The sequence below is a fragment of the Camelus ferus genome, chromosome 9 (assembly GCF_009834535.1).
Source record: "Camelus ferus isolate YT-003-E chromosome 9, BCGSAC_Cfer_1.0, whole genome shotgun sequence".
In the NCBI taxonomy this organism is placed as follows: Eukaryota; Metazoa; Chordata; class Mammalia; order Artiodactyla; family Camelidae; genus Camelus; species Camelus ferus.
This window is the reverse complement of record NC_045704.1, coordinates 20,648,687-20,675,789: the sequence shown is the minus strand read 5'-3', so window position 1 is coordinate 20,675,789 and position 27,103 is coordinate 20,648,687. Positions and strand designations below refer to the sequence as shown.

Genomic DNA, 27,103 nt, shown 5'->3' with positions numbered 1-27,103 from the left:
ATTACTGTTTGATCTAGCAGTTCCACTTGTTTTTATAACCAAAAGAATTGAAAGCAAGGAAATAAACAGGTATTTGTATACTCGTGTTCGTAGAGCATTCTTGACAATAGCCAAAAGGTGGAAGCAACCCAAGTGTCCATGGACAGATGAATGGGTTAACAAAATTTGGTATATATACGTTTGAATAATCGTAAATAATGGAATATGGTTTACCATAAAAAGGAAGGAAATTCCCACACATACTACAATAATTGAGGAACCTTGAAGACATTACACTGAGTGAAATAAGCTAGTCACAAAAGAACAAATATTGTATTATTCTGCTTATATGAGGTGCTTAGAGTAGTGAAATAAATAGAGATAAAAAATAGAATGATAGTTGCTAGGGATTGGAGGAGAGAGGAATGAAGAGTTACTGATAATGGATTTTCATGTGGGAATATGGGAAAGTTCTGGGGACAGATGGTGGTCATGGTTGCACAAAAATGTAAATATACTTAATGCTCAGATATATACTTAAAATAGTAAATTTTACTGTTAGCTCTGTTAATTATATGAGGTGATGGATATGTTGTCTTGATCTTGGTACCCATTCTACAGTGTAAATGTATATCAAATCATCACACTGTATGCTTTAAATACATACAATTATTATTAGTCAATTACTGCTCAAAAGTTTTTTTAATAAAGGTAATTTATTGGTTCACTCAGTTGAAAATACAGGGTACACGATGTACATTATATCTCCAGTAACTATCTTTTTCTTGTTTGTTTGATTTTGTTTTTCTGTTTTGTTTTAAACCTGTTTAATCAGCTAATGACAATTCTATAGCCATGGCAACAAGTAACCAACAGACCTGGCTTTACACCTCTTTAGTTAGTTAACTAATGACAGACCACTTCAGAGATGCACACATTTCCTCCATACTCTTCTAAGATTCTTTTTTTTAACTACTGTTAATTAGGTGAGTCAACATTCTTAGACTAAGCAGTTACTTGTTGCAATTATAAGACAAAACAGGACTGAAAAGCTCAAAATATAAGGACTTGGAAAATATAAAAGATAATTTTTATAGACATATAATGCATAGCATGTAATTTTCTACAATCAGGATGGGACTTCATGTTCCATTTTGGACAGTCCTGTTTTTGCCTGGTCTCTCATTGTCACCTCTTCTGCTTCATGATGAACATGTAAGTCACCTAAACAATGTGGTATGTAAACCAAGAAACAGTGCATACTGATTGGCTCAGAAGACATAAAGGTAAATGTGAGATGTTGCTTAGAGATCCACAGTTACTGAGCCAGTTGGGAATTGAGCTGTGTGGTGATGGTAGGTAGCTTTTAATGATCACATCCAGAGGTGGATCCAAGAAGGATCCAGGTTCCCATTATCTCCATCCCACCAAAATCCAATCTCACATGTTGCCATGCTGAATAATAAAGGAGGGAGCATGACAATGTGATTAAAAGTAGTTAGTTAGTAAGAATTCATAGTAATCTCTTTTGAGTGCACAGTATCTTATGCTATTCAAAGCAATTTTCCAGCTACTGTTTTATTTTATTTTGTGAAAAACAGGTGGAAAAACACAAATTTACTGAGTGACTACACTGCGGGCCCTTTTATATACTTTCTCTAATTTCATACTCACAGTTCAAATGAAGAGGATTTATTCCCTCCCTTTACAGGTGACAGGTAGAGCAGGCATGTCCATCTTCATTTTGTATCTGAAGAGAAGGCTCAGTAAAATTAATGGATATATACAACTAAAAATTGTGCAGGTGGGGACTGAACTTAGATGTGTTTGACCCCAAAGCTCATTAACATTGTCCTGCAAGTGACTGTCTCCACATGAGCTTAGATCCAGGGATATCTGCTCGTCAGGAGGCAGCCCATTTCTACAACAAATGACACAAAAACTTCACACTCATCCTTTAGCTCCTATACATCTCTGGACTGGGAAGAGTAGGAGAAAAGGAGTGGAAATCTGAATCTTCAACACCAGTTCTCTTTCCTCTTTTAGTCAGCATTTGGGTTTGTTGTATCTTTCCCCACTACAAACTAGAAAGGCAAGGACACTACACTTCAGCCTCAGAGCTGACATGCCATTCTGCTCATTAGGCCTCTCTATCTCCATGGCCCATCTCCCCACTTTCTTTTTAATAAAACTTGTACTTGCTTCTTCCAGTACACTTACTGATTTCTATGAAATCAGTCAAGTTTTCTTTACTCTCCTTTCCCCTCTACAAGATTAAAAGTAATCTACTGATTTAAGAGATTACCCTCAAATCTTTAACTAGCATCTCTGATTTGTAATTAATTGGTATCTCAAAAAAATGACAGACTGAATGCTTTAAGTTATTCTATTATTATTTGGTGCTTTTAATCTAATTTGTTTTGAAACACCATTAAATTAATGATTATTACTGAGTACACACTTGATTAAACTTCCTGACCAATTTTGTCTCATTCTATCTTTTTGGGTTCAGTTTACTTCTTGCTAATGTGTATCTTTTAGAAATTTTCCAGTGAGTCAAAGTCCAGTCAACCTTTGCCTTCAAATGTCTTTATTTTATCCCATTCTTGATTGCTGTTTTTCCTTAACCATTTGGAATAATGCCTTCAAATGTCTTTATTTTATCCCATTCTTGATTGCTATTTTTCCTTAACCATTTTGAAGGTATTATTCCATTGTCTTCTGACATCTTGTGTGCCTAATCATCTTCCTTTTAGGTAACATGTTATCTGTTTCTTTCCTCCAGAAGACTTGTTATTTTGCAGAGTTCTGATATGTCTAGGTGTCAGATCTACTTTCATTATCCTACTTGCGACTTATTTTGATTCCTCATCTTGAAATCATGACTTTAATTATGAAAATTTCTAAATCATTTTCTTTCCTGATGCCTCCCCTCCTTTCTCTATTTTGACATTTATGACATTAGATGTGTATTGAACCTTTTCATTTTCTTCTTTATCTCTTAGTTTCTCTTCTGTATTTCACTTTGTATCTCTGTGCTTTCTAGGTGATCCCCTTAGATGTATCTTTAAGTCCAATAATTTACTTTTCAGTTGTGTTAATTCTTTAAGTTCTTGGGTTTTTTTTTTTTTTTTACTTTGTTTTATTTCTAGAAATTCTCCTTATCCTTTTTAATACCTGCAAATTCTTTTTATGTATTGTGCTTTTGTTATGACTTTTCCAGTTTAAACATTTATTTCATATTCTTTTATGTTGTCATACTTTTGCAGTTTTGCAGGTGCCAGGTTTCTCCCCCCTGGCCAGTTTTATTGATATAATTGACATATAACATCATATAAGCTTAAAATGCACAGAATAATCACCTGACACATACATATATTGTGAAATCATTAACACATAAGTTTAGCTGATATCCATCACTTCACATAGTTACAAAAGAAATTTTTTTCCTTGTGATGAGAACTTCTAGGATTTATTCTTAGCAACTTTCATATATACCATACAGCATTGTTAACTATAGTCATTGTGTTATATACCCCCAGTACTTGTTTGTACCTTTGACCATCTTTACCCAATCCCCCACCACCACCATATTTCTTCTTTACCTGCTGCCTCTCCCATGATGGTTTTTTTTCCCTGTTGATTTGTAGTTTTTGTTTCTAAGCTCATTTCAGCGAGGAAGGGTTATTGTTTATTTCAAATGAATGTCATGCACTCTGAGTTGAAAGAATTTCTAAAACAGTGTTGTTAGCTTTAATTCTTGCCAAATTGTAAGCATTTCAGGAGAATTTAGCCAGGTTCTCTATTGAGGAATTTTTTAAAATTAAAAACTAAATTTCTTTAATGGATATAGAGAGATTCCATTTTTCTATTTCTTCTTGAGTTAAGTCTTTTCAAGCAATAAGATCACTTCATCATGTTATATAATTTATTGGCATCAAGCTGTTCATGACATTCCTTATTTATTTATTTATTTTTGCTATCTGTGGAATCTGTAGTGATATCTCCATTTTCATTCCTGACACTGGTAATTTGCATTTTTTTCTTTTATTAACTATTCTTGATAGGGATTTATAAATTTTAAAACTCCTTCCAAATAAAGAACTTTTGGTTTGTTCATTTTCTCTATTTGCTCTCTGCTTTACTGATTTCTGCCCATTTTTCTTTCTTTTTTTTTAAATTTTGGGCTTAGTTTTTTGGGTTATCTTTTTCTAGTTTAAGCCTCTCTTCATTTTAAAAAATTGTGGTAAAACACACATAACATACAATTAACCATCTTAACCATTTTAAAGTGTATAGTTCAATACTGTTAAGTATACTCACATGGTTATACAACCAATCTCTAGAACTTTTTCATCTTGCAAACCTAAAACTGTATCCATTAAATAACTCTCCATTTCCTCCTCCCCAGTTAACCACCATCCTGCTGTTTCTATAAGTCTGATCACTACATCCTTCATATAAGAGAAATAATACAGTATTTGTATTTTTTGCCCCAACCCCCTAAAAAAATCTCAGAGACTGGAAGCCCCCACATCTCTTTGGGCCAGTGTGTAGCATTTTTCTAGAAATACTTTATAGGACTATGTAAGGTCTTAGTTCCAGCTCTCTGCCCCTTGTCCCTGTGAAGTTAGAACCCCAGACCCCAGTTAGTACTCTGAAGCATTATATATACAATCAAAATCTTTATGGGGTTTCTGAGATGTCAGCTCAGAGTTTCCTTTATATTTACTGTTGTGATTCATCTCTGTTTCTGGATGCAGAATTTTCCTTTTTCCTTTTCTTTTGAACTTAGCCATTTTAAAGGCATTTTGTTATAGTTTAGATGGCATATCTATGTGTTTGTAGGGAGAGTAGGGACAGGCATCTATTTATGTCTCTCTTTAAAAAAATTTCTCCAGCACTTTGTTCTTGCCCCTTACCTAATGAGAGAAATAACTGGAATGATTTCCTCACCTTTTAAAAAATGTAAGGGAGGAGTGGAGAAAAGAGTGGGTAGTATTGAATTAACGACCAAAGGAGGGCTTAGGGCACCACTTCTAATTTTACCAAGGTTCAAGGCCTGCTCTCTTCCTAGGCCCCTGTCACCATGGGCCTGCTCCTCTTGTCCTCTCTTCTCTAGTGCTCTACTGTGTATAGAAAGTAGGCTTTCCTCTCTGCTTTTTCAACCATGAATTACTTCCATGTCTTTGGTGTCTGTTACAGAATGGAGACATAAACGGGACAAAGCACTACTGATATACAAGGGAGAGATGGAGAAACATGATTCATAAAGCTTAGCTGGAGGGGAAGAGAGGATACAGTGTAACATGGGAATCTCCCTTCTTGCCATATTATATTCTATTGATTTTACCTCCATCTTTACTCACCAGAAAACCAAGGTCTGTGGACAAAATGAAGTCTTCCCCTTGGATGGGTTCTCCTTAGCACTCACCACTTAGACATCAAATCAGTATTTACACAAGAAAGGTTCATTCAAGCACTGTATGCTTACTTATAGAGAATACATTTCTGTTTGTGAGCATGAGAAAAGAGATGCTAACAGAAATATGCACTTAATAAGTGAACATTTTGGGTGAGGTATAGTTCAAGTGGTAGAGCACGTGCTTGGCATACACAAGGTCCTGGGTTCAACCCCCAGTACCTCCTCTAAAAGTAAATCAATAAGTAAACCTAATTATCCCCTCCCTCCAAAAAAAAAACCAAACAAAATAAGTGAACATTAGTTAAAATCAGAAGAACCTGGATAAGGCACAGGTTTATCTGGCGAGAATAAAAGGAAATGTATACCAGTTCCATGAAAGGGAGTTCTATCGCCAGGAAGTTTCAAGATGGGAAAATGCTCATATATGCTAGAGTGAAGAGACTATTTTATAAAGGAGAGAAGAAAGTTCCATCTCACCTGAGCCATGGCTTTAAGATTTGCAAGAAAGGACTTTCCCTCTTTCGGATTCTTTTTTAGAAAAATGAACAAAGGAGAGAGAAGGGAGGGAAAAGAAACCACGTGAAAACCCCATTTACCGTAGAATTTCCATAACAACTTGGTTAAATCTGCCTAGTTAAGTAGTAAGCAGTTACTATTAAATATTAATATTCATTATGCTAAACAGTAACTTTTCAATAATACATTCTAGGGAAATAGAGAAGAAACTGATTATGTAATTTTCCACAGTGCAGGTTCCAGTCAGATGGAAGAAATTTTTCCTTTGAAGTTTAAATATTGATTTTTTTTTATAGTAAATGCTTTTATTAGAAAATGACTATTTTAATTACTATGAGACGGACCCTGTGATTGGAAGTATTTTAGATACTTCTCCTTAGCTTAGATTGAAAAAGTAATTAAATCACCCATAATTTCATCCAGGAACAGAAAAAAAAAACCTCATTCAAATCTGTTAAAAGTAGTACATAGAGCTAAAAAGAGTTTTTCTTGTGTGCTACCAGTTGAACCCTAGGCATTTCAACATATTAGAATTAGTTCAGGTGGTGTTCCAAGTATGCAATCCAGTTATCTAGAAATTATAATTTTACCTCCTACTTTCCAATTCTTTTTTTAGTAACATATGTAAGTTTAAGGTGTACAATGTCATGATTTGATACATGTATATACTGTGAAACGATCACCACAATAAAGTTAGTTAACACTGCCATCCTTTCGTATAATTCGCCTTTTTTGTGCACGGTGATAACATTTAAGACCTAATCTCTTAACAACTTTCAAGCATACAATACAGAGTATTATTAATAGTCACCACACTGTACATTAGAACCCCAGAATTTATTCATTTCATAGCTGAAAGTTTGTAACTTTTGACAAACATCTCTCCTTTTCTCCCACTCTCAGCAACTACAATTATTCTACTTTTTATTTCAGTGAGTTCAGGTGTTTTTAGATTCCACATTCAAGTGAAAACACAGTATCTGCCTTTCTCTGACTAATTTCACTTAGCATAATGCCCTCAGTGTCCATTCATGTTGTCACAAAAGTCAGGATTTCCTTCTTTTTTAAGGCTAATACTCCAGTGTGTGTGTGTGTGTGTGTGTGTGTGTGTGTGTGTGTGTGTGTGTGTGTGTACACATTTTCCCTATCCATTCATCTGTCAGTGGACACTTACGTTGTTTCCATGTCTTGGCTACTATGAAAAATTCTGCAGTGAAGATTGGAGCCAGATACCTCTTTGATATCCTGTTTTCATCTCCTTTAGGTATATCTTATACTGCTATTTTACTTGATTTGTAACGGTCATAATTCTGCAAGCGGAATCAAAATGACACCTACCTAACTAGACACACAGTTTCTCAGTCATTCATTAATATCACTTACGTAGTGATCCACTTTCACAGTCACCGTGGAATGAACAAACAAAATCATGATAAATAAGAACTGGTACAGATACATTCAGTTTCCTGTGATCTCACCTACTTCACAAAACCACAACTCCATGGGCACTACATGATACTCCTCTAACTCCACTGAGCCTATCTCATTAATTCCATAGAATACCAAATCCAACTCTGAAACCACTTACTTCATAGTCACATACAGTCTCAAACACAAATTACAACTAGTCATTCTACAAAGTTTGTCAGCTTTTTAGAAAGTTAAATATAAACTTAACCTATTATCAGCATTTTTCTTTCTTCTAGGTATTTCCCCAGGGAAAATGGAAACATGCCAGCGTTATTCATTATATATAAAACCTGAAAATACAGCAAATGTTCATAAAGAGAAAAATGAACAAATTGCGGCACATAGGCACAATGGAATGATATGGAGACATTTTAAAAAATGAACTACACAATTTCAATAAATCTTACAGAGCTAGAATGAGCTAAAGGAGACGTGGAATTTAAAACTGACTAAATTACGATGACATGTATCAGGCCTATGGCTGTCTCTGTAGTGAGACTGGCTGGAGAAGGACAGCAGGAACTTCCTGGCGGTGACGGTATGAAACACTCACCAGGGCGGGCATACACTCACTGGGCGTCTGCTACTACGTGCCGCTCTGGGTGGTGGGGCTTTCTCAAGGGGCAAAACTGACAAAAAAAACTAACAACAAAACGCTTCGCCCCGTGATTACCGACCACGGACCTGGGGTCCCGCACGTACAGGCCTGAGTGGAGTTCCCGCCTGGGTCATCTCGGGCTAGAACTCCCTCCGCACCGCTCCAGCCCTTAGCCCTGTCTCCGTCGGCAGGGGTTCACGATACCTTCCCCGACCTTCCTCTGCCGGGTGACCCGACTCCCAACTCCCCTCCTCGACCCAGGGCTTGCGAGTCTCACTCGGCTGTCCCCGAACCAGGTCTCTTCCGTTTTCTTCCTCGGCCCGCCTCGGGCAGGCTTCCGATTCCCTTTTCTGCCCTCCCCGGCCCAGGGTGGCGATTACTTCCTCGCCTTGGGCTCTCTTTCCCTTCCACGACCTCACCTCGCTCGCAGAGGACCACCACCCGGCTCTTCGGTGTCTGGAAGAACCACCAGTGCAACCCGTCCGCCAACGGTGAGCGGCGGCGGGCGTGCAGGGGTCTCTGCGGCGGGGCGGGTGGGCTCCACGCTCCGCCCGCAGGGCTGGACATTTTCGGAGTCAGACTACGTTTCCCTACAGCCCCCAGAGCCGCGGGTGAACTTCGACATTCGATTTCTCTTCCGGTGTCGTGGTGGTTATTGGGTTATGCCTGGTGAGTTGAGGTGTCCCAGGGCGGGCTGCGGGAGGCGCTGGCGGTGAGGAGGCCTCGGACTTCCAGGGGCATGTGGAGCCAGGAGCCTCAAGCCTGTATATGCGTGAGCCGCGGGCGGCCGTGGTCGCGGGTGCTATTGTGACGGCATCACTGTCGCGTGTTAGCTCGCGCCGGTGCGCGCGCGCGCGCGCGCGCGCGTGTGTGTGTGTGTGTGTGTGTGTGTGTGTGTGTGTGTGTGAGAGCGCGCGCGCAAGTGAGTCCGTATTGACGGGGCCCTGGAATGCCGTGCCTGCTATATGATTGGGCTCATGGGGCTGTCACTGGGGCGGAGCCTGCTGTGTGACCATGGTCTTCATGACTTTCGTGATGAGGGTGTCTGACTGACACTGTGACCGAGTGATCTTGTGACAGCTCGGTTGTAAACGACTATTAATTGTGAATGAAGTAGAGCTTGTTTTGTTTTCAATAAGCTTGGAGTTTCGTTCAGTGAGCTTGTAGAAATCTGTTAAATTGTTTTTACGTGTGTGTGTGTATATATTTATATATAATACTTACATATTATATATTTTATATATATATAAATTATATCACCATGTCCCCAATACTCAACCTAGTGCTTACCACAGAGGGGGCATTTAAGTGAGCGTTGCCCACCAAGGGTTCAGTTGTAGGTTCCCTGGTTTCTTGGAACATGTTTCCCTGGATTCTCTTCTGTCCTTATACCAGCTGCATCTAGCTGTAAAGAAATGGTCATCAGAACTATGTCATGAATTTCACTCCTATAATGAAAGTTCCCAATAGAAAAATATACCCTAAATCATGGAATGAGAATGTAGGCTGGCATTCCTTCAAGACAGGCTTCTGGGACGACAAGAAGGGAAGGACACAGGTCTAAGATTCCTTCCTGGGTTAAACTCCTTGGATGCAATATGGAGGCCATTTACCTGTTTCAAACCATAGCATTCTGTGAGCTATGCCTCATAGAAACTGCTTTGAACTTTGATTCCAGCTCTGGACATAGATGATGCTTACATTTTTCACTGATACTGGTAAAAGCAGTATTCTAGTTTCCCTCTTACTTCCATTTGCTTGTATTTGTGGTGGGTGATAGGTCATGTCTGATGTTCTTATTTAGCCAGTCCAGCGTCTTAACTTCTTCTTGGTCCCTTAGTTTTGCAAGTTCTGAAGTGGAGAGCATTGCTACTTACTTAATGGCCCATTCAAGGTCAGTTCATGTTTGCTTTCTGTTCTGTCATACATTTTTGTTTTACAGAGCATAGAATATTTGCTTTTTTTCTCCTAAATTTTCCTACCTAATTGTGACTTATCCATTTCCTGGTTCCTAGACCTTCCCCTCCCAATTAATAACAAGACCATAGAGGTGGTTCCCCTTCTCTTCCAGTGTTTCACGTTTTTTTGAATTTGTGGTTTCTTTCAGAGGACACAGGAATGATCTGGGAAATCCAAGTATCCTACAAGACTTCGTTGTACAGATTACACTTGAAAGGAGAGATTTATAGAAACAAAAATAAGTATGCATGCAAGTCTCTGTTAGACAAAGGAACAAGATTAAGCCTTCTATGCTCAAATTGTTACCTACTAGAGTCTTTGAGCTGGTTAGATGTCTGCAGCTTTGTGTAGAAGGCAAGGAGGTATGTCCTCTTAATTTTTGAGAATATTTGTGAAATATTAATCAGGAAAAAATTGAAATCTCAAGGCTGGATTCTGAAATGAGTTAACATTTCAAGAAAGAACAGACCTAAAAACCTAAAATTTTACTGTAGCAAAAAAGAGCAGCACAGAGGGAATTTTTTTAAAAGAATAATCAAACAAAGGATGGGAAATATTCTTTACAATTTTATAAATTAACAGGCAGGGTTTATTAGGCATCATTAGGTGCATTTTATATGGCACTGAAAGTACCTTATGTGTTTTATTTAATTTGATCCAGACAGCAACACTTTGAGGTAATCATGGTGTTATTCCCATGTTACTGATGAGGAAATACAGGCAGTTAAGTAACTTGGTAAAAGGCTACACAATTAGTATCAGCCAAAGATGAGATTTACAAACTGAATTTTGAATGATAGATTTTATGTTCTTTATCATGATAGTACACAACCTCCAATCACTTTTAAAAATCTTGAGGGGGAGGGTATAGCTCAATGGTAGAGTGCGTGCTTAGCATGCACAAGGTCCTGGGTTCAATCCCCAGTACCTTCAAGTAGATAAATAAATTTTTAAAAATCTAATTATACCCCCCCAAAATTTTTTTTAATCTGATTATCTCAATGAATAATTCATCAAAAAAATTTTCCTGAACATTTACTATGGATCAGTCATAACTGTTAAATACTACATAGATATTGATAACATATAGCTCACCATAGTTTAACCTATTGCCTACCCTTAGAGATTTATAATTATCATAAAATACTCTAGTATCTTTGTAATAGAATTTTGTCTACTTTTTTATCTGTTTCTTAAGGAAAAAAATTAGGTATCTATTTATTTATTTATTTATGGAGGTACTGGAGAATGAACCCAGGACCTCATGCATGCTAAACATATGCTCTACCACTGAGCTATATCCTCCCGCCCAGATTTTTAAAGGTGATTGGAGGTTGTGTACTATTATGATAAAGAACAAGTATGAAACAAAAAGCAGCGTAACAGGCTCAAATTCTGTAATGTACTTTAAAGATAAAGGGCATAAACACCAAATTAAAGACAAATACTTTCAAACTGGATTTTTAAATTTTGTTATTTATAAAGGAGACATTAAATTTTTGTTTGTTTTGGGCAGGGGGAGTAATTTGATTTATTTATTTATACATACATACATAGGGAGGTACTGGGGATTGAACCCAGGACCTCATGCATGCTAAGCATGCACTCTACTACTCAGCTATACACCTCCTCCCGCTAAGAAAGACATTTTAAATCAAAGGACCCAGAAAGATTGAAGGTAAAAGAACAGAATAAGATGTAGTATACTAATGCTTTGCGAAAGTCGATCAAAATTAGTGTCTCCAAAATACATTTGAAGCCAGGAACGTATTTCATAATAGTAAGGAGCCGTTTCAAAGGAAGATAAATCACTACTTATTTTGTTTTGAGCAAAGTATGTAGCTTCAAAGTGTATAAAGCAAACACTAACAAAATTAAAGGAAAAAATACAAATCCATTATCACACTTGAAGACTGATCACATGTCTTCCAGGAATGTATACATGTATTCTGAAAACCTATGCGGGCAGGTACAGTTTTAGAGGCGCTAAGATTTGTTAGTTCTATTTTCTACTTTCTGTCTGTGGCAGCCAGGCAGGAGGTTCTAGTATGGATGGTGTTATCCCTTCTTAGCTCTAGAAAGTGCAGGTGGAGGAGGAGCATCTCCTAAGGGTGTGTCTGAGTGGCACAACCTCAAGTCCCAATCTGCATCAACAGAATGGTGGCCTGGCTAGAAAGCTTTTTGCTGCAGTGTCTAATTCCTCCACCAATGCAGCAAGGCTTCTGCTGAGTCTGTTACTGAAGAACTCTGTTCCCTGAGGTTTATCCATTCTCTCTCTTTATTGCACATTTTATGTGTGATTTCAGGAGATGTTTGAATGTAGGAAGACAGAAGAAAACATTGTATTTATTCCAGCTTAGGGGAACTATAAATCACATCTAGTCTAATAGCTCCCTTTATTTCCCCCAGCTTTGGCTTCTGTGGTACCTGCTTCTGCAGGCAGTGAACCACAGAACGACTGACCAGTTTTTTTTTTTTTCTGCTGCTCCATATTTTTTATAACATTTATTGAGCTATAATTCAAATACCATACAATTCACCCAAAGTATACAATTTAGTGTTTTTTAATATATTCAGAGATATGTGCATGTATCACCGCAACCAATACTAGAACATTTTCATGACCTCAAAAAGAAACCCCATACCCTTGAGCTATTACAGTAGGCTTCCTCTTTTATTCCCCGACCCCATGTCTGAGCCCTCAGAAAACACTAATCTGCATTCCGTCTCTAGATTTGCCTATTCTAGACCTTTCATATAAATGAAATCATATAATGTGTGATCTTTTGTATCTGACTTCTTTCACTAGTTTCATATGTACAGCAAAGTGATTTGGGTATATACATATACACTTACATACATATATATACACACTTTTTTTTATTCTTTTCAGTATAGGTTATTATGAGATATGGAATATAGTTCCCTGTGCTATACAGTAAATTCTTCTTGTTTATCTATTTTATATATGGCAGCGGGTATCTGTTAATCCCATACTCCTAAATTACTCCCCCCTTTTCCCTTTTGATAACCATGTTTGTTTTCTATGTCTGTGAGTCTGTTTCTGTTTTGTAAATAAGTTTTGTATTATTTTTTAGATTCCACATATCAGTGATACAACATTTGTCTTTCTCTGTCCAACTTACTTCACTTAGTATGATAATCTCTAGGTCCATCCATGTTGCTGCAACTGGCAGTAATTTCATTCTTTTTTTTTTTTATAGCTGAGGGATATTCCATTTTATGTGTGTATATACACACACACACACACACATACACACATACATATATATATAGATACAGTTATATACATCACATCTTGTTTATCCATTCATCTCTTGATGGACACTTGGGTTGCTTCTATGTCTTGGCTGTTGTAAATAGAGCTGCTATGAACACTGGGGTGCATGTATCTTTTCAGAGTTTTCATCTTTTCTGGCTATATGTCCAGGAGTGGGATTGCCAGATCATATGTTAACTCTAGGTTTTTTAAGGAACCTCCGTACTGTTTTCCACAGTGGCTGCACCAACTTACATTCCCACCAACAGTGTAGGAGGGTCTCCTTTTCTCCATAGCCTCTCCAGCATTTCTCATTTGTGGACTTTTCAACGATGGCCATTCTAACTGGTGTGAGGTGATAGCTCTTTGTAGTTTTGAGTTGTATTTCTCTAATAATTAATGATGTTGAGAATCTTTTTATGTGCCTGTTGGCCATCTGTATATCTTCTTTGGAGAAATATCTATTTAGTCTTCTGCCCAGTTTTTGATTGGGTTGTTTGTTTTTCTGATATTGAGCTGCATGAGCTTGTTGTATATTTTGGAAATTAATCTGTAGTCAGACACATCATTTGCATTTATGTTCTCCCAGTTTGTAGGTTGTCTTTTCATTTTGTTTATGGTTTCCTGTGCTGTTCAAAAGCTTGTAAGTTTGATTAGGTCCCATTTGTGTATTTTTGCTTTCATTTCTTTTGCCTTGGGAGACTGACCTATGAAAACATTGCTACAATTTATGTCAGAAAATGTTTTGCCTCTGTTCTCTTCTAGGCATTTTATTATATCTTGTCTTGTATTTGTCTTTAAGCCATTTTGAGTTTGTTTTTGTGTATGGTGTGAGGGAGTATAAACTTGTAATCTATTTTATGTATATTAGTATTTGCAAATCTAGAACTCCCAATTTATCCATTCCCACCCTTTTCCCCTCCTGGTAACCATAAGTTTGTTTCTATGTCTGTGAGTCTGTTTCTTCTCTGATTATTAACTATTGAATTGAGCACCTTTTCATGTATCTATCAACCATATATATGTCCTTTTTGGAAAAAATGTCAATTAGTATTATCTGCCCATTTTAATTGAATTTTTTATATTGAGTTGTATAAATTCTTTATGTATTTTATTAACCCATTATCAGATACATGATTTGTAAATATTTTAGTGATTGATACTGGGCTTAACATACATCTTACCTTATCAGGAACAGCTTCTGATTTATACTAAATTCCAGTGAGATATAGAAATGTTACTCCTATATAGCCCTACTTCCTTTCACCCCTTTTTGTGGTAATACTGTTATTCACATTACCTGTATTAATGTTTCAAACCCTACCATTTGTTGTTGTAATTTTTACCTTATATAAATCTTTGTTTTTTAAGATTCTCCAAGAAAAAAAGGAAAACTTGTATACATCTATTGCTTTTGTTATAGTAATCCTATTTATCACTTTTTATTCTCTTTATTTGACCCTGTGGATTCAAATTACCATCTGGATTCATTTCCTTAGCCCAGGGCAGCTTTTCTTCTACCCACCTCCTTTGTGCTATTATTGTCAAATATATTACATTTATATATGTTACAGGCCCTATAATAATTTTATGTGATATATATAATTACTTCATACAGTTGACTTTTAAGTCAGTTAAGTGAAGAAGAAGAAATATGCATATGTACCATTTTTTAAAATTACATAATTACCTGTACTAGTGCTCTTTGTTTTTTCATGTGGATGTTTTGCTGCCTGGGATCACCTGCTTTCAGTCAAGAACTCCCTTGAGTATTTCTTTAAGACTGAACTGCTAGCAGTTCTTTACCTGGTTATGTTTTTATTTCATCTTCATTTTTTAAAAATAGCTTTGCTGGATATGGTTGAAAGTGCTTTGAGTACTTCATATGTATCATCCCATTACTTTCTGGTCTCCATTATTTCTGATGAGATGTCATCAGTTAACCTTATTGGGGGTTCACTTGTAAGGGACAACTCACTCTCCTTTTGCTGCTTTCAAGATTCTCTCCTTTTGCATTTCACCATTTTTGTCATGATTTGTCTAGATGTAGATCTCTATGCATTTAACTATTTGATGCTTGTTAAGCTTCCTGGATCCATTATTTATTGGAATATGTTAAAATGATCCTTTCCTCTTTTCTGTTACACCTATTATGTACATGAATGTTGGTATGCTTAATGGTGTCCAACATTTCTCTGAAGCTCTGTTCATTTTTCTTCCTTACTTTCCCTTTGTTCTTCACACTGCATGATCTCTATCAAGAGATCTTTAACTTGGCTAGTACTTTTTTTCTGCTAGTTCACATCTAGTGTTGAGTTACTCTAGTGAAATTTTCATTTCAGTTATTATACTTTTCATCTGGTGATAGTAAATAACTTCTGTCTCTTCATTGATATTCTCTACTTGATACGACCTTGCGATCATACCTTCATTTACTTTAAGCATGGGTTCTTTTGTTTATTTGAACATACTTACAATGGCTACTTTGAAGTCCTTGTTTAAATCTGGTTGCTCTCACAGGCAGTTTCTATTCTTTTTGGTTTCTTTTGGCTTGGTTTATGGGTCATATCTTCCTATTCCTTCACCTGTCTCTTGTTTCTGGAAAATACACATTTTAGATAATTGTTACAACTCTGGTACTTTCATCTACTCGCCAGGTTTCTTATTTTTATTTGCTTATTTGTTTAGTGACTGACTAGATTAATTAAGTGAATTCTGCCTCCCCCATAGTGTAAATATCTGATGTTGCTGCTGGAGTATAGCCAGTGGTTTTGACAGGGCTACCTCTGACCACACCAAGCTGTTAAGATCCACTAATTGTGACTGCTAGCACTGTTATTTTGTGGTGTACATTGCTTCACAGACTAATGGAATCAAGTCAAGTGTTAGAGATTTGTTCTGATAACAGGAAGGGCCCCCCAAGTGTCTTTCTTTGATCCTTTCTGGCAAACTAGCCAGCTTACAGTTTAGCATTTATCTCCAATGAATTTTCCAGTCTTCTCCCAATAGCCTTTCACCAAAACTTCCTTACCCTTGAACTTCTCCACACGTCGCTGCAAATGAAGGCAGTTCCTTTCGACAGGGATGCAGAGGGGGTTGTGCAGCAGCCCCAGGCCTCAGCTTGCCTGTCTTGGCAGGAACTCCCGCCCCGTGAGCCAAGGCAAAGGCACTGGAGACCCCAGTGTTCCCAGCAGTGCCGCACCCAGTGTCCAGCCTACATTTCTTGTGTGGCTACCAGGCAGGAGAAAGTCCCCATCCCTTAGCTGCATTTGCCTGAGCAACAAGTAAGTGGGGACAGGGTGAGAAGTGCTGATGCCCTACTCCTCCCAGGAAGATGGTTATCTGGCTGGGAGCAGGGGTTGAGGAGTGATGAGGAAGTTTGTGTCCTTCGCTGTACCAGTTTGGAATGGACTCTTTTTTTGTTTCCCGACTCCACTGAGATGGGATAGACAAGGAAGGGTGCAGTTTGATTCAGATACTGCAAACTTTCACAGTTCTTAATAAGTTTTACTAGGTTTTCTTGAACAGATGTTTCTTAATTTGCTCTACATTTTTTTGCATAATTTCCACGTTTCAGTGGGGACCATGTCCGTGGAGCTCCTCATGCTGTCACACCATGAAGTGGAATTCCCTGACCAATTCTTTACAGTTCTAACCATGGACCACGTAAGTTGATGTTTCTGTCTCCTTTGTGAACATTTATCTGTGTCTTCCAACCAAGTAGCCCTTAAAGCCTGCCCCACATCCCCAGTTTTTCACTTTCTAGTAAGAGCTGGAGTCTAACAGCACAGTGTACCTCCTGTATGCCTATATATTCTCCAAATAGTGTTCAACACTCTTTTGTGTTGAGTCTTTTTTTCAGAGCAGCTCTAGAGTAGAAACAGAATCCCTAAATTGAGGTATTTACATCCTTCTTCATATTCTTGGGTAGAGAAAACGTGCAAATGGATCCATTTGATGACATGGGCAAACTCTGTACTTCTCCTGAACAGACCTGATTTTCCAGGTTGATTGGATTTGATGTTGACTGGTCTCAGTCATGGATAAATAGATGATTGTAGACTTCCAGAATTGGAGATCTTATCCAACCTAAATGTCTAAATATAATTAAGGCTGATCTATTTTCACCAAGCAGTCTACTTGGTAGCCACTAAAAAGCATTTACTAAATAATTTTTCATTAGAAGTTGTAATTCTTATCATATAATGTGAAATGGAGATTAACAGGGATGAACTTGGCATTCTAAGAAATTTTAGAATATTTTAATATCCCATTTTCTAAGTTAGATATTTTTCCTGTACAGAAGAGTGAGAATGTAGAAATTCACCATATTTGATAATTCATGCAGTAGGCACACAGCATGCAATGTGCATGTAGACAGTTTCTTTTAATTTGTATTTTATTTCCAGACATGCTTAGCTAATTAAGAAATCTCATAGTATGCAGGAAGGTTTCTCTGAATCAAAAGGATTCTTTAAAAACCTATCAATAATCTTGGAAGCACTAATTTCCTTACTTCCCATACCACAGGCTTCAACCCCAGGCCTATTTATTTATTATTAGACCCCTTCCTGTAATGCAGCTCTTTATTTCTTGTTTTTTTTTTTTTTTCTCAGAAATGTTTCATTCAATTTTACTTATAATATGTGGTGTGTTTCAGGAATTGGTGACATTCAGGGATGTGGTCATCAGCTTCTCTCAGGAGGAGTGGGAATATCTGGATTCTGCTCAGAGGGATTTGTACTGGGATGTGATGATGGAGAATTACAGCAACTTGGTCTCACTGGGTAAATATAGCTTTTCATGTAACTTAGAATGTGTTCTATAGAGTTATCAGTTGATATTCAATGAACTCAAAGCTATTTTTAAAGAAACTAGATGAATTTCTTCTCCCAGCTTCCAAAGGCATGGATTGAGCCTTGTGTTGGAGATGATACCTCCATTAAGCATCTTTACCATTCTTCATGGCGTCCATGCCTTCTCAGTCCCTTCATGTAATTTCTACCTTCCTTGATACAAGGGAGCTGGATTTGACTTGTAGGATACACACAGTGGATCCTTTGACACGTCTACTATATTGTGTTTGAGCCTAGAATTGCTATAAATGCTTTATGTTACTTTCTTACCCACCTTCTGGGAGAACAGCTAAGAGGCTGTGTCCTGGTTTGTTATGTAAAAGAATCTGTATACTTCATGCAGTTAGATTGGTAAATAGAATTCATATCCATTGCCTGCCACAAGTATTGTCTTACACCTGGTGTGTGGTTAAAGAACTTTGCATTTAACGTTTAAGTCAGTATTCCAGCAAGAACCTTTTAATATTTTAGAAAGCTGCTTGTTTTCCTCTCAGCTCACATAGTTCTTGCCTTGTACCAGACCCTGCTTGAAGCAATTTTAATGTACTAAGTCATCTAATTCTTCAACTCTAGGACACATATCCTACTTGTTCTGTTGTTCTTAGAAGAGACGGCTGAGGCAAAGGGTACTCAGGCAACTTCTCCCAGGTCACATAGCCACTTAGTGTCACAGCAGGTTTTCTTACCCAAGCAGTTTGGCACCAACCCTGGTATTCTTAACTGTTACAACGTACTGCCTCTCAAGACAAAGAGTTGGCATGGGAATAAATAAGACACTTCTTTACCTGTCTAGCCTTCTGGTCTCTTTATACTTTGTAATTCTGTGGTCACTCTAAAGTCAATGTTCTTTCAGTCTTCTCTTATTTCTCTTCTTGGAAGTCTTATTAATATCACTTCAACTTTATTTATTAAAAACTTGACCTATTCTCAAAGGTGTTTTTAGAGCTGGTTATAATTCTTACATTTTCTTATACCTTATGTTACATTTCTTTGTTGTAAGCAGAGTGTTGCATTTCTAAGTCAGTTGTGATCACCTTACTGGAGGAAGGGAAGTTGCTCTGGAGGGTTGCAAGGGATGTGACAGGTACACAGAGCCAGGTGAGTGAGGGCTTGATGAAGCAAGGAAAGCCATCACCAGAGTAAAAAGCCCAGCTTGTTGAGAGGGGGGGCCTCTGTGATGTTTTGGGGAAACTCCCTTTAAAGCCCTATGGAAAAAATGCCTGACACTTGGGGAAGCAAATTAAGATCTTCCCCAGTTCAACCAACATTTCCCCCAGTTCCTCTTGTATTTAGACTTATGTAAATGTCTTTATTGACCAAGAAATCTTGGTCATTTATATACTCAACATTTAATTAGTGTCTACACTGAGACAGATATTGTGCTAACCCTATTACTACAATGGTGAGAGAGACCAATACAGACCTTACTGTCAGAGAGTTAACATAGTAGTGAGATACATAATAAAGAGTTAAATAAATGACTAGAGAATTTATCATGTATCACTAGATATGTGCTATGAAGAAAAGTAAGCAAAATAAAGGGATAAAGAATGATGGAGAAATAACTAATTCAGATATTATGGTCAGAAAGTGATCTCTGTGGTCTTAGTTTGGCATTCTATGGGTATACAGTTCTTATCAACAATTCACCTAATGACTTTTACAAGTGAAAATCTTCATCTGAATCAATGTTTTTCTAATCATTCCTTGAACATTTCTTAGTTACTCTCATGCTTGATAAACTTGAAATCTAGTGGGAAAGGCGGCAAGAATGTTTGATTCTGTTCTTTGTATGATCATAACTAAAGAGTCGCCTCAAATGGTACACTTGAACTTTTCTGACCTTCTCTTATTTATGTATCATTATGTATTTGTTTATTTTCATTGGTTCAGTGTACTTTTAGCCCACCACGGCCTTTGATTGTTGATGCCTGTTTGTATTGAGTAATTCCTAATGGTGATTTTTATGTACCTTTGATGTTGATCCTTTACCCTTTGAGTTTATTTTTGCTTTTTGAAGCATCCCCAGGCTCACCCTGTACTTTCCCTATCCCAAACGAGACACCTGAATTGGTTAAAAGTGAGTTCTGGTCTTCTATGTTCCTATGTGTTTTGTTATTTTTAAAAAAATTTAATACCAGCTACAAATTTTATTTAGTCATTTACTTGGCATGTTTTAGTGCACAAAGTATTTTTCCCCCTTTTGATTCTTGGATTGTCAAAATGGTGGTCTCTTCAAGTGATTTCTGTGTCCTTTTGGCATGACCCATTAATGTCATAGAACTTTCTTGCTTTCTGTCACAACAATCAAGGGCGCAGTCTTCCACCTTCCCTGCTCGAGGTCTTGACTCAGATCTCTACTTTAGGAGTATTATTATTTACTTATTTATTTATTTTAGGTTCATTACCTGGTTTATTGCCACAACCTGGGAAATAGTCATGCTTATGATGTTTTTGGTTTCATGGGAGGTATTTGACAGTTTTATCTCTAACAAATTGGTCTTTTTTCAATTTTTATGGCTTCTGGAGTTTTCAATATTTATTTACCTAGAAAATAACTCATAAGTCAACATTTTTCAAATTGACTAGTATAGGAGTCTTATTACATTTTAAAAATACCCTCTGTGATGGTTCTTGTCCTTGTTTGTCACCTTAGTTTTTGTACTTATTAATTCTATTCTTTATATGTTTTCTAACTTGACACATTCTGATTGTGTATCTAGTGAATCCTCCCCTCACCTTTTCTTTAGGTCACTTTGTTCTTTTCTATCTTCTTGAGTGGGATGTATACATTGGTTGTTTTCATTCTTTCATTTTATTAATATAAGCACTTACATCCTTACTTTTTATGTAACTATTGTTGAGTTCCATAGATTTTAACATGTAATATTTTCAATACCATCATTCTCCAAAAGTTTTATAATTTCATTTCCAATAAACAGTTATTTGGTAGAAAGCGTCTTCATTTCTAAGTGGAAGGGCTTTTAATTTACTGACACTGCCATTTGTTTATGATTTTATTATTTTAGTCAAATAATCATGTTTATATTATTTCACTTTTATTACACATAACATAATTCAGTCATGTGAAATTATTTTTGCCCTTTATCGTGGAGTGTTTATCAGCCACTTTAGATTTTCCTTGGTTTGTCCCCTCATCTGATTTCCAGTCTCCAGCCAGGTCCAACAGATCCTTTGTTACAAAACGCCTTACACTTTTGTCCCCCTTGACCATTTTTTGCATATCATTCTATTAGCATATTCTACTTTTCAGCATAGCTTTGTTCAGAATTGCATAAGCCTTATAATATGGTATATACCTATTATAATATCTAAAATAGTCTGATACTTTTTCAGGAAATATAACAGTGGTTAGTTTTGAGTACAGGAGAATTGAAAAGTCTATTGGGGAAAAAGCATGAAGGAAAACATTAAATATAGACTAGGATTTCAGTAGGATAGATGAATAATAGTGAAAATGCTACTGAAGAGAAGTAAATAAAAACACTACCTTTATTGACATGTGGGATAAAGAAAATCATGGTTCTGTATGAGAGGGAATTAAGAGCAGTGATGGAGACAATATGAGCTAAATGGAGAGGCAACTGGAAAGCAATCATTTATAAACACTCACTATTCTTATATATGAATGTATCTTACTATATTATAAATTATATATATATAATCACTTTATTATACTGTGAGGTTTTGAAGGTGTGGAGACATGCTCTAACTGTTGCATTATTCTTACAGTTACATAATTATTTTGATAACTGTATTCTCAAATGACTTGTATTTGTAGTACCTGCTTTTGTTCTTAGAATCCTTTCAACCAGTGATTTACTTTTCCTTTAATTATCAGCTACTATGACCGTGGGACTTGCTATTCAGTGGCACATAAAAGAATGATTTGTCCTTTTAAAGTTTAAGGAATGAGGCAATGAACAGTATGACAACAGAGAAAATTACTGAGTACACGAATTAAAAAATGGCTATGAGGGCAAGGAACTAGATACTGGAATAGAGACACAGATATGAAGTTACTCAGTCAGCTAGGACATCATTTCTGAGGGTAATAACTTTTAAACCTGGACAATGAAAGGAGGTGATGTAAAAGGAATCCATTTCTGAGAAATGGAACATCCTGTGGGCAGCTCTAGATGATAGGAAATGTGGTTTGATACAGGAGGTGAAAAAAAGATCAGGTGAAGGGGGATAATGGATTAAAATGTTGTCTGACAAGCAGCACCCACCTGTTATCCATGGTAAAGTATTTGGATTCTGTTGTAACAGAACAGAAGAAAAATAATCAGAAAATTGATAGTATCTATAGATGATCAAATTTTGATCTGCGTTTGCAGTATCTCTATGAGATACTGATGACTAATTCTGCATTTATAGGTGTTCATTCGGTTTATCTGGATTAGTTTATGAACATCAGTACTTGACAGGCTTACTAGGTGATGATCAACACATCAGTTTCAGGCCCAGTGACTTAATCTGCTTTCATTATCACAAACCTCACAATCTTATATCATGCTCTTACTCACTGAGCTCACTTTACATTTCTTGAAATTTGATAGCAGTATTTTAATCATTCACTTATACTATAAACTATTTTCAGTTTTTCTCCTGTGCATTTTATAACTTTTATTTTTGTGATGCATGAAAAAAGAAAAGTTTTTTTTACCTTTCTTTCAGATTTGGAGTCCAAGTACGACACAAAGACTTTACCTATAGAGAAGGACATTATTGAAAAAAATGATTTTCAGTGGGAAGTAATAGAAAGTAGTACATCAGCTGGCCTTGAGAACTCCATTTTCAGAATTGATCAGCAAAGCAAAAGGAAGATTGAAGTACAAAGACCTGAAGTGGGATATTTCAGTCAAATGAAAATCATCTCTGAAAAAGTGCCCAAGTATAAAAATAATAGTTCTCTTACATTACATCAAAGAATCCATGACAGGGAGAAGCCCTCTGAATTTAAGGACTATGACAAGGTCTTTAGTTGTGACTTAAACCTTGATGAGTATGAGAAAATACATACTGCTGAGACCTATGAGTGTAGTAGATACTGGAAAACCATTGGAGTAGATGACTCACATGCCCTACAACTGAATATTCATACTGCTGTGAAACCTTGTAAATATATGGAATGTGGGAATGCATTTAGTTTTTATGAAGACCTTAATGTACACCAGAAAATCCATGATGATCAGCAGTGCTACAGATGTAAGGAATATGTAAGGACTTTTAGAAAATTTGAAGAAATTACTCCACTTCACAGGATTTATGATGGTGAGAAACCCTATGGATGCACTTTCTGTGGGAAATCTTTTAGAGTGCATGCACAACTTACTAGACATCAGAAAATCCACACTGACGAGAAACCTTATAAATGTATGGAATGTGGCAAGGACTTCAGATTTCATTCACAGTTAACTGAACATCAGAGAATTCATACTGGTGAGAAACCATACAAATGTGTACAATGTGAGAAGGTCTTTAGAATTAGTTCACAGCTTATCGAACATCAGAGAATTCATACAGGTGAGAAACCTTACACATGTAGAGAATGTGGGAAGACTTTTGGAGTCTGTAGGGAACTTGCTCGACATCAGAGAATTCATACCGGTAAGAAACCCTACGAATGCAAGGCATGTGGAAAGGTCTTTAGAAATAGTTCATCCCTGACTAGACATCAGAGAATTCACACTGGTGAGAAACCCTATAAATGTAAGGAATGTGGGAAAGCTTTTGGAGTAGGTAGTGAACTTACTCGACATCAGAGAATTCACAGTGGTCAGAAACCTTACGAGTGTAAAGAGTGTGGGAAGTTCTTTAGACTTACTTCAGCTCTTATTCAGCATCAGAGAATTCATAGTGGTGAGAAGCCATATGAATGTAAGGTATGTGGGAAGGCCTTTAGGCACAGCTCTGCGCTTACAGAACATCAGAGAATTCACACTGGAGAGAAACCTTATGAATGCAAGGCATGTGGAAAGGCCTTTAGACATAGTTCTTCCTTTACAAAACATCAGAAAATTCATACTGGTAAGAAACCCTATGAATGTAAGGAGTGTGGGAAGGCCTTTAGTGTGGCCAGGCACCTTACTTGATATTAAACAAGTTATACTGATGAGACGTAAAGGTCTTTTGTTTCTGAGTTTCACTGGGAAAAAACCTGTGCATTCAATAAGAAGCAATCAAGGAGATTCACTGTCTCTCATTAAATCTGTTTCCAGACTATATGGCCACTCGAGAAGTAGAATTGTTCATTCATAGGAATAAATACTTTCAGCTTTGTTTCAATATCACCAAATATTTCTCCTTTTTATATCAATTAACATTCTGAACATCCATTTATGTAGGATGGTCCCTATTAATCCATTTCTTAAATTTGTGGGAAATCTATTTCCTAACTATTAAGTGAGTTATTTTCACATGAGTTTCTTGCCCAGGGATGTTTTGCTTGTAATTACTTTTGGTGTTTGTGTTTTTGCTCCTTTGTCTATTCATTGTTTGGGGCTTATGATTGCTAATATTACACAAATACATCTTTACAATTTTTTGCTTGTAATACATGGCATATTTTTCTTTAGAGAGTTAGAACTCCCAGTCAGCTACTATGTGGTTTTAAAGTCTGTGGCCCTGCATGGTGTTTGTGTAGATTTGTTTGTTTGTTTTCTATTGATTGTTCTAATGGGAGACGTTAACCTTTCCATTGTCATAAAATATTTGAATTATTTTTGAATTTCTATTTTGTTTTTACACAACAGATTTCTTTAAATACCTACTGAAACACAATTCCTTTTGAGCAGTCTTTTTCACCTCTAGGCAGTATCAACTGGAATTCAAATAAAATGAGCACTTAAACATTTCATAAAATATTTGAATACAATCTTATCAGCCTCTTAAATTTGTTAAGCAGCTTTAAAGGAGGAGGAAATCTACAACTACTGCAATGACCATAAACTGATCACTGAACTTACATTAAGAGTGTTTACAACTCTATTATTACCATGGCTTCAATTGGGTTTTGTATCTCAGTGTTGTCTTACTGTGTTTTAGCAGCTTAATAATCAGTAAACCTTTGGTTTTAAGTAAACTCACCTGATTCAAGGGAAAACCAAGAAGAGGAAGAAGAAGAAAATGAGACAGTCAATAAGGCTGCAAATCTTAGCTGCCTATCATCTCTTTCTTAGGACAGTTGGCCTGGTTATTTAATCAATGTGATCACAAGCCACTGGTCATTAGATTTTTATAAGAAAATTTACCTATTATATTTATGTTACCATCATTCATTAGATTTTAATTTTTGAAATTGGCTCTTTCCCAGAATTTATGACTTCTTTCAAGTTTTACATAGGAAGAAGAGAATAATTGTTACTACCCATCTTTGAAGTAATTCAACTGTATTATAATTATTAACAATATTATTAAAAGCTCACTCTATTTACTGAACTATCATGTGACCATACTGATTTGCTCTTCAATCCCACTTCACCTGGTCATTCTGAGTTACCATCAATGCTGATTAATTTCTCTCTTCTTGGTACAGTACTCCAGAACTGCTTGCCCAACACCTCTTTGTGTGCTTTTATTTATTTATTTTTTGCTTGCTTGAACAAATTAAAACGAGCTATCTAAACCTTATATATGAACTTAAAATTAATGACAGAAGTAAAATAACCGTATGTCTTGACATTTACCTTTTGAAATCTGTAATGAATAGATGAAAAAAATTGATGAATACAGCATACCCTTATCACGTCTCCCTCATTTGTAATTATACCTACATTTCAATCACATTAACATTTTTCTTTGAACTTTTTAATGAACTCTTGTCTGTTCACAGACTGCTACTCTAATAAACCAAAATGCAATTGTTGTTTTTGATACTTCTTATTGGTGCTTAAATTGCTAAAACTTTACTCCTTTCCATCTTCATTTGCTCCTTTATCCTTTCCATGTTTTCCCTAGCCTACTTGGAAGCTTTGGGTTTTTTCCCCCAATACAGGATGTTCCAGACCCATCCTGTTTACTGCTGCCCTTAACCATGAAATTAGCTACCTCGAAGAAAGAATTCTGGTTCAATTTAGTGGTGAATTATTCTAATTAATAAATGTAAAGGGAATGAGGGAAATAGGAAATCACCATAATAATAATGATCATTATATACAAAATCCATAGATGAATGGTAAAATTTGAAGGTGAAAGTTTAAGGAAAAATGGGATATTAGAATTGTCTCAAAGTATCTCTCCCATGTATTTAATTAGAAAGATAAAACATTGCATACACTACTTTAACCAAATGATCACCAATAGTAAGACATCGGCATCAAGGTGATGCTCTAAGGACTAACACTTGGGTAGTATTCTCACCAAAACATGCATAACCATGATCATGCAATGAGGAAACTTCAGGCGAATCCAAAATGAAGAGCCTTTTGTAAAATAACTTACCCAATACTCCAAAAGTTTATAACCTTTCTAGGTCATGAAAGGCAAGGGAACTAAATACAAGGCTGGACTGTGGGTTCAATTTTTGGAACATTAGTGGAGAAAACTTGATGAAATCCAATTCAAGCCTGTCATTTGATTGGTAGTGTTATACCCAATGTTAGTGTCCTGGTTTTGATCATTGTACTATAGTAATGTAAAATGTTAACATTAGGCAAACTGAGATAAAGGTGTATGAACACTTTGTAGTCTTCTTGCAATTCTTTTGTTAAGTCTCGAATTAAAAAAGAAAAAAACCAAACTTCTTTCCAGCCAAAATGGGCATAATAGAGGCTGGATTTCTTTTCCTGCCTAAATAATAAAACACTAGAAAAAATGAGAAATAATGTTTTTCAGACATTGGACACCAGACAACACAATGATAATGCCTAACAAAGTGTAAACAGATGTGAGAAACACACCTGACCCAGCTTACTGCCTGGACAGCATTTCCGCATCTCAGCACAGGGTGAATGCGGGAGGAGCTTCATCATCTTCCTAAAGATGGAGCTGAGAGT

At 36.5% G+C, this 27,103-nt stretch overlaps 2 protein-coding genes across 19 annotated transcripts in view; one reads left to right on the top strand and one right to left on the bottom strand.

The window, feature by feature from the left end:
* Window positions 1–25,547, top strand: part of ZNF529 (zinc finger protein 529) — a 94,603-nt gene extending 69,056 nt beyond the window's left edge. For 7 of the 18 annotated variants that reach the window (XM_032487990.1, XM_032487986.1, XM_032487985.1 and 4 more), the window contains 3 exons: window positions 16,805–16,893; window positions 17,888–18,014; window positions 22,785–25,547. In XM_032487990.1, the coding sequence (XP_032343881.1) occupies window positions 16,805–16,893; window positions 17,888–18,014; window positions 22,785–24,202 (1,634 nt within the window). In that variant the 3' untranslated portion in view covers window positions 24,203–25,547. The other 11 variants (XM_032487994.1, XM_032487995.1, XM_032487988.1 and 8 more) reach the window with 11 other exon arrangements.
* LOC116666048 (translation initiation factor IF-2-like) overlaps window positions 1–27,103 on the bottom strand; it is a 407,644-nt gene that overhangs the window by 121,711 nt on the left and 258,830 nt on the right. The gene's annotated exons all lie outside the window — the stretch shown is intronic.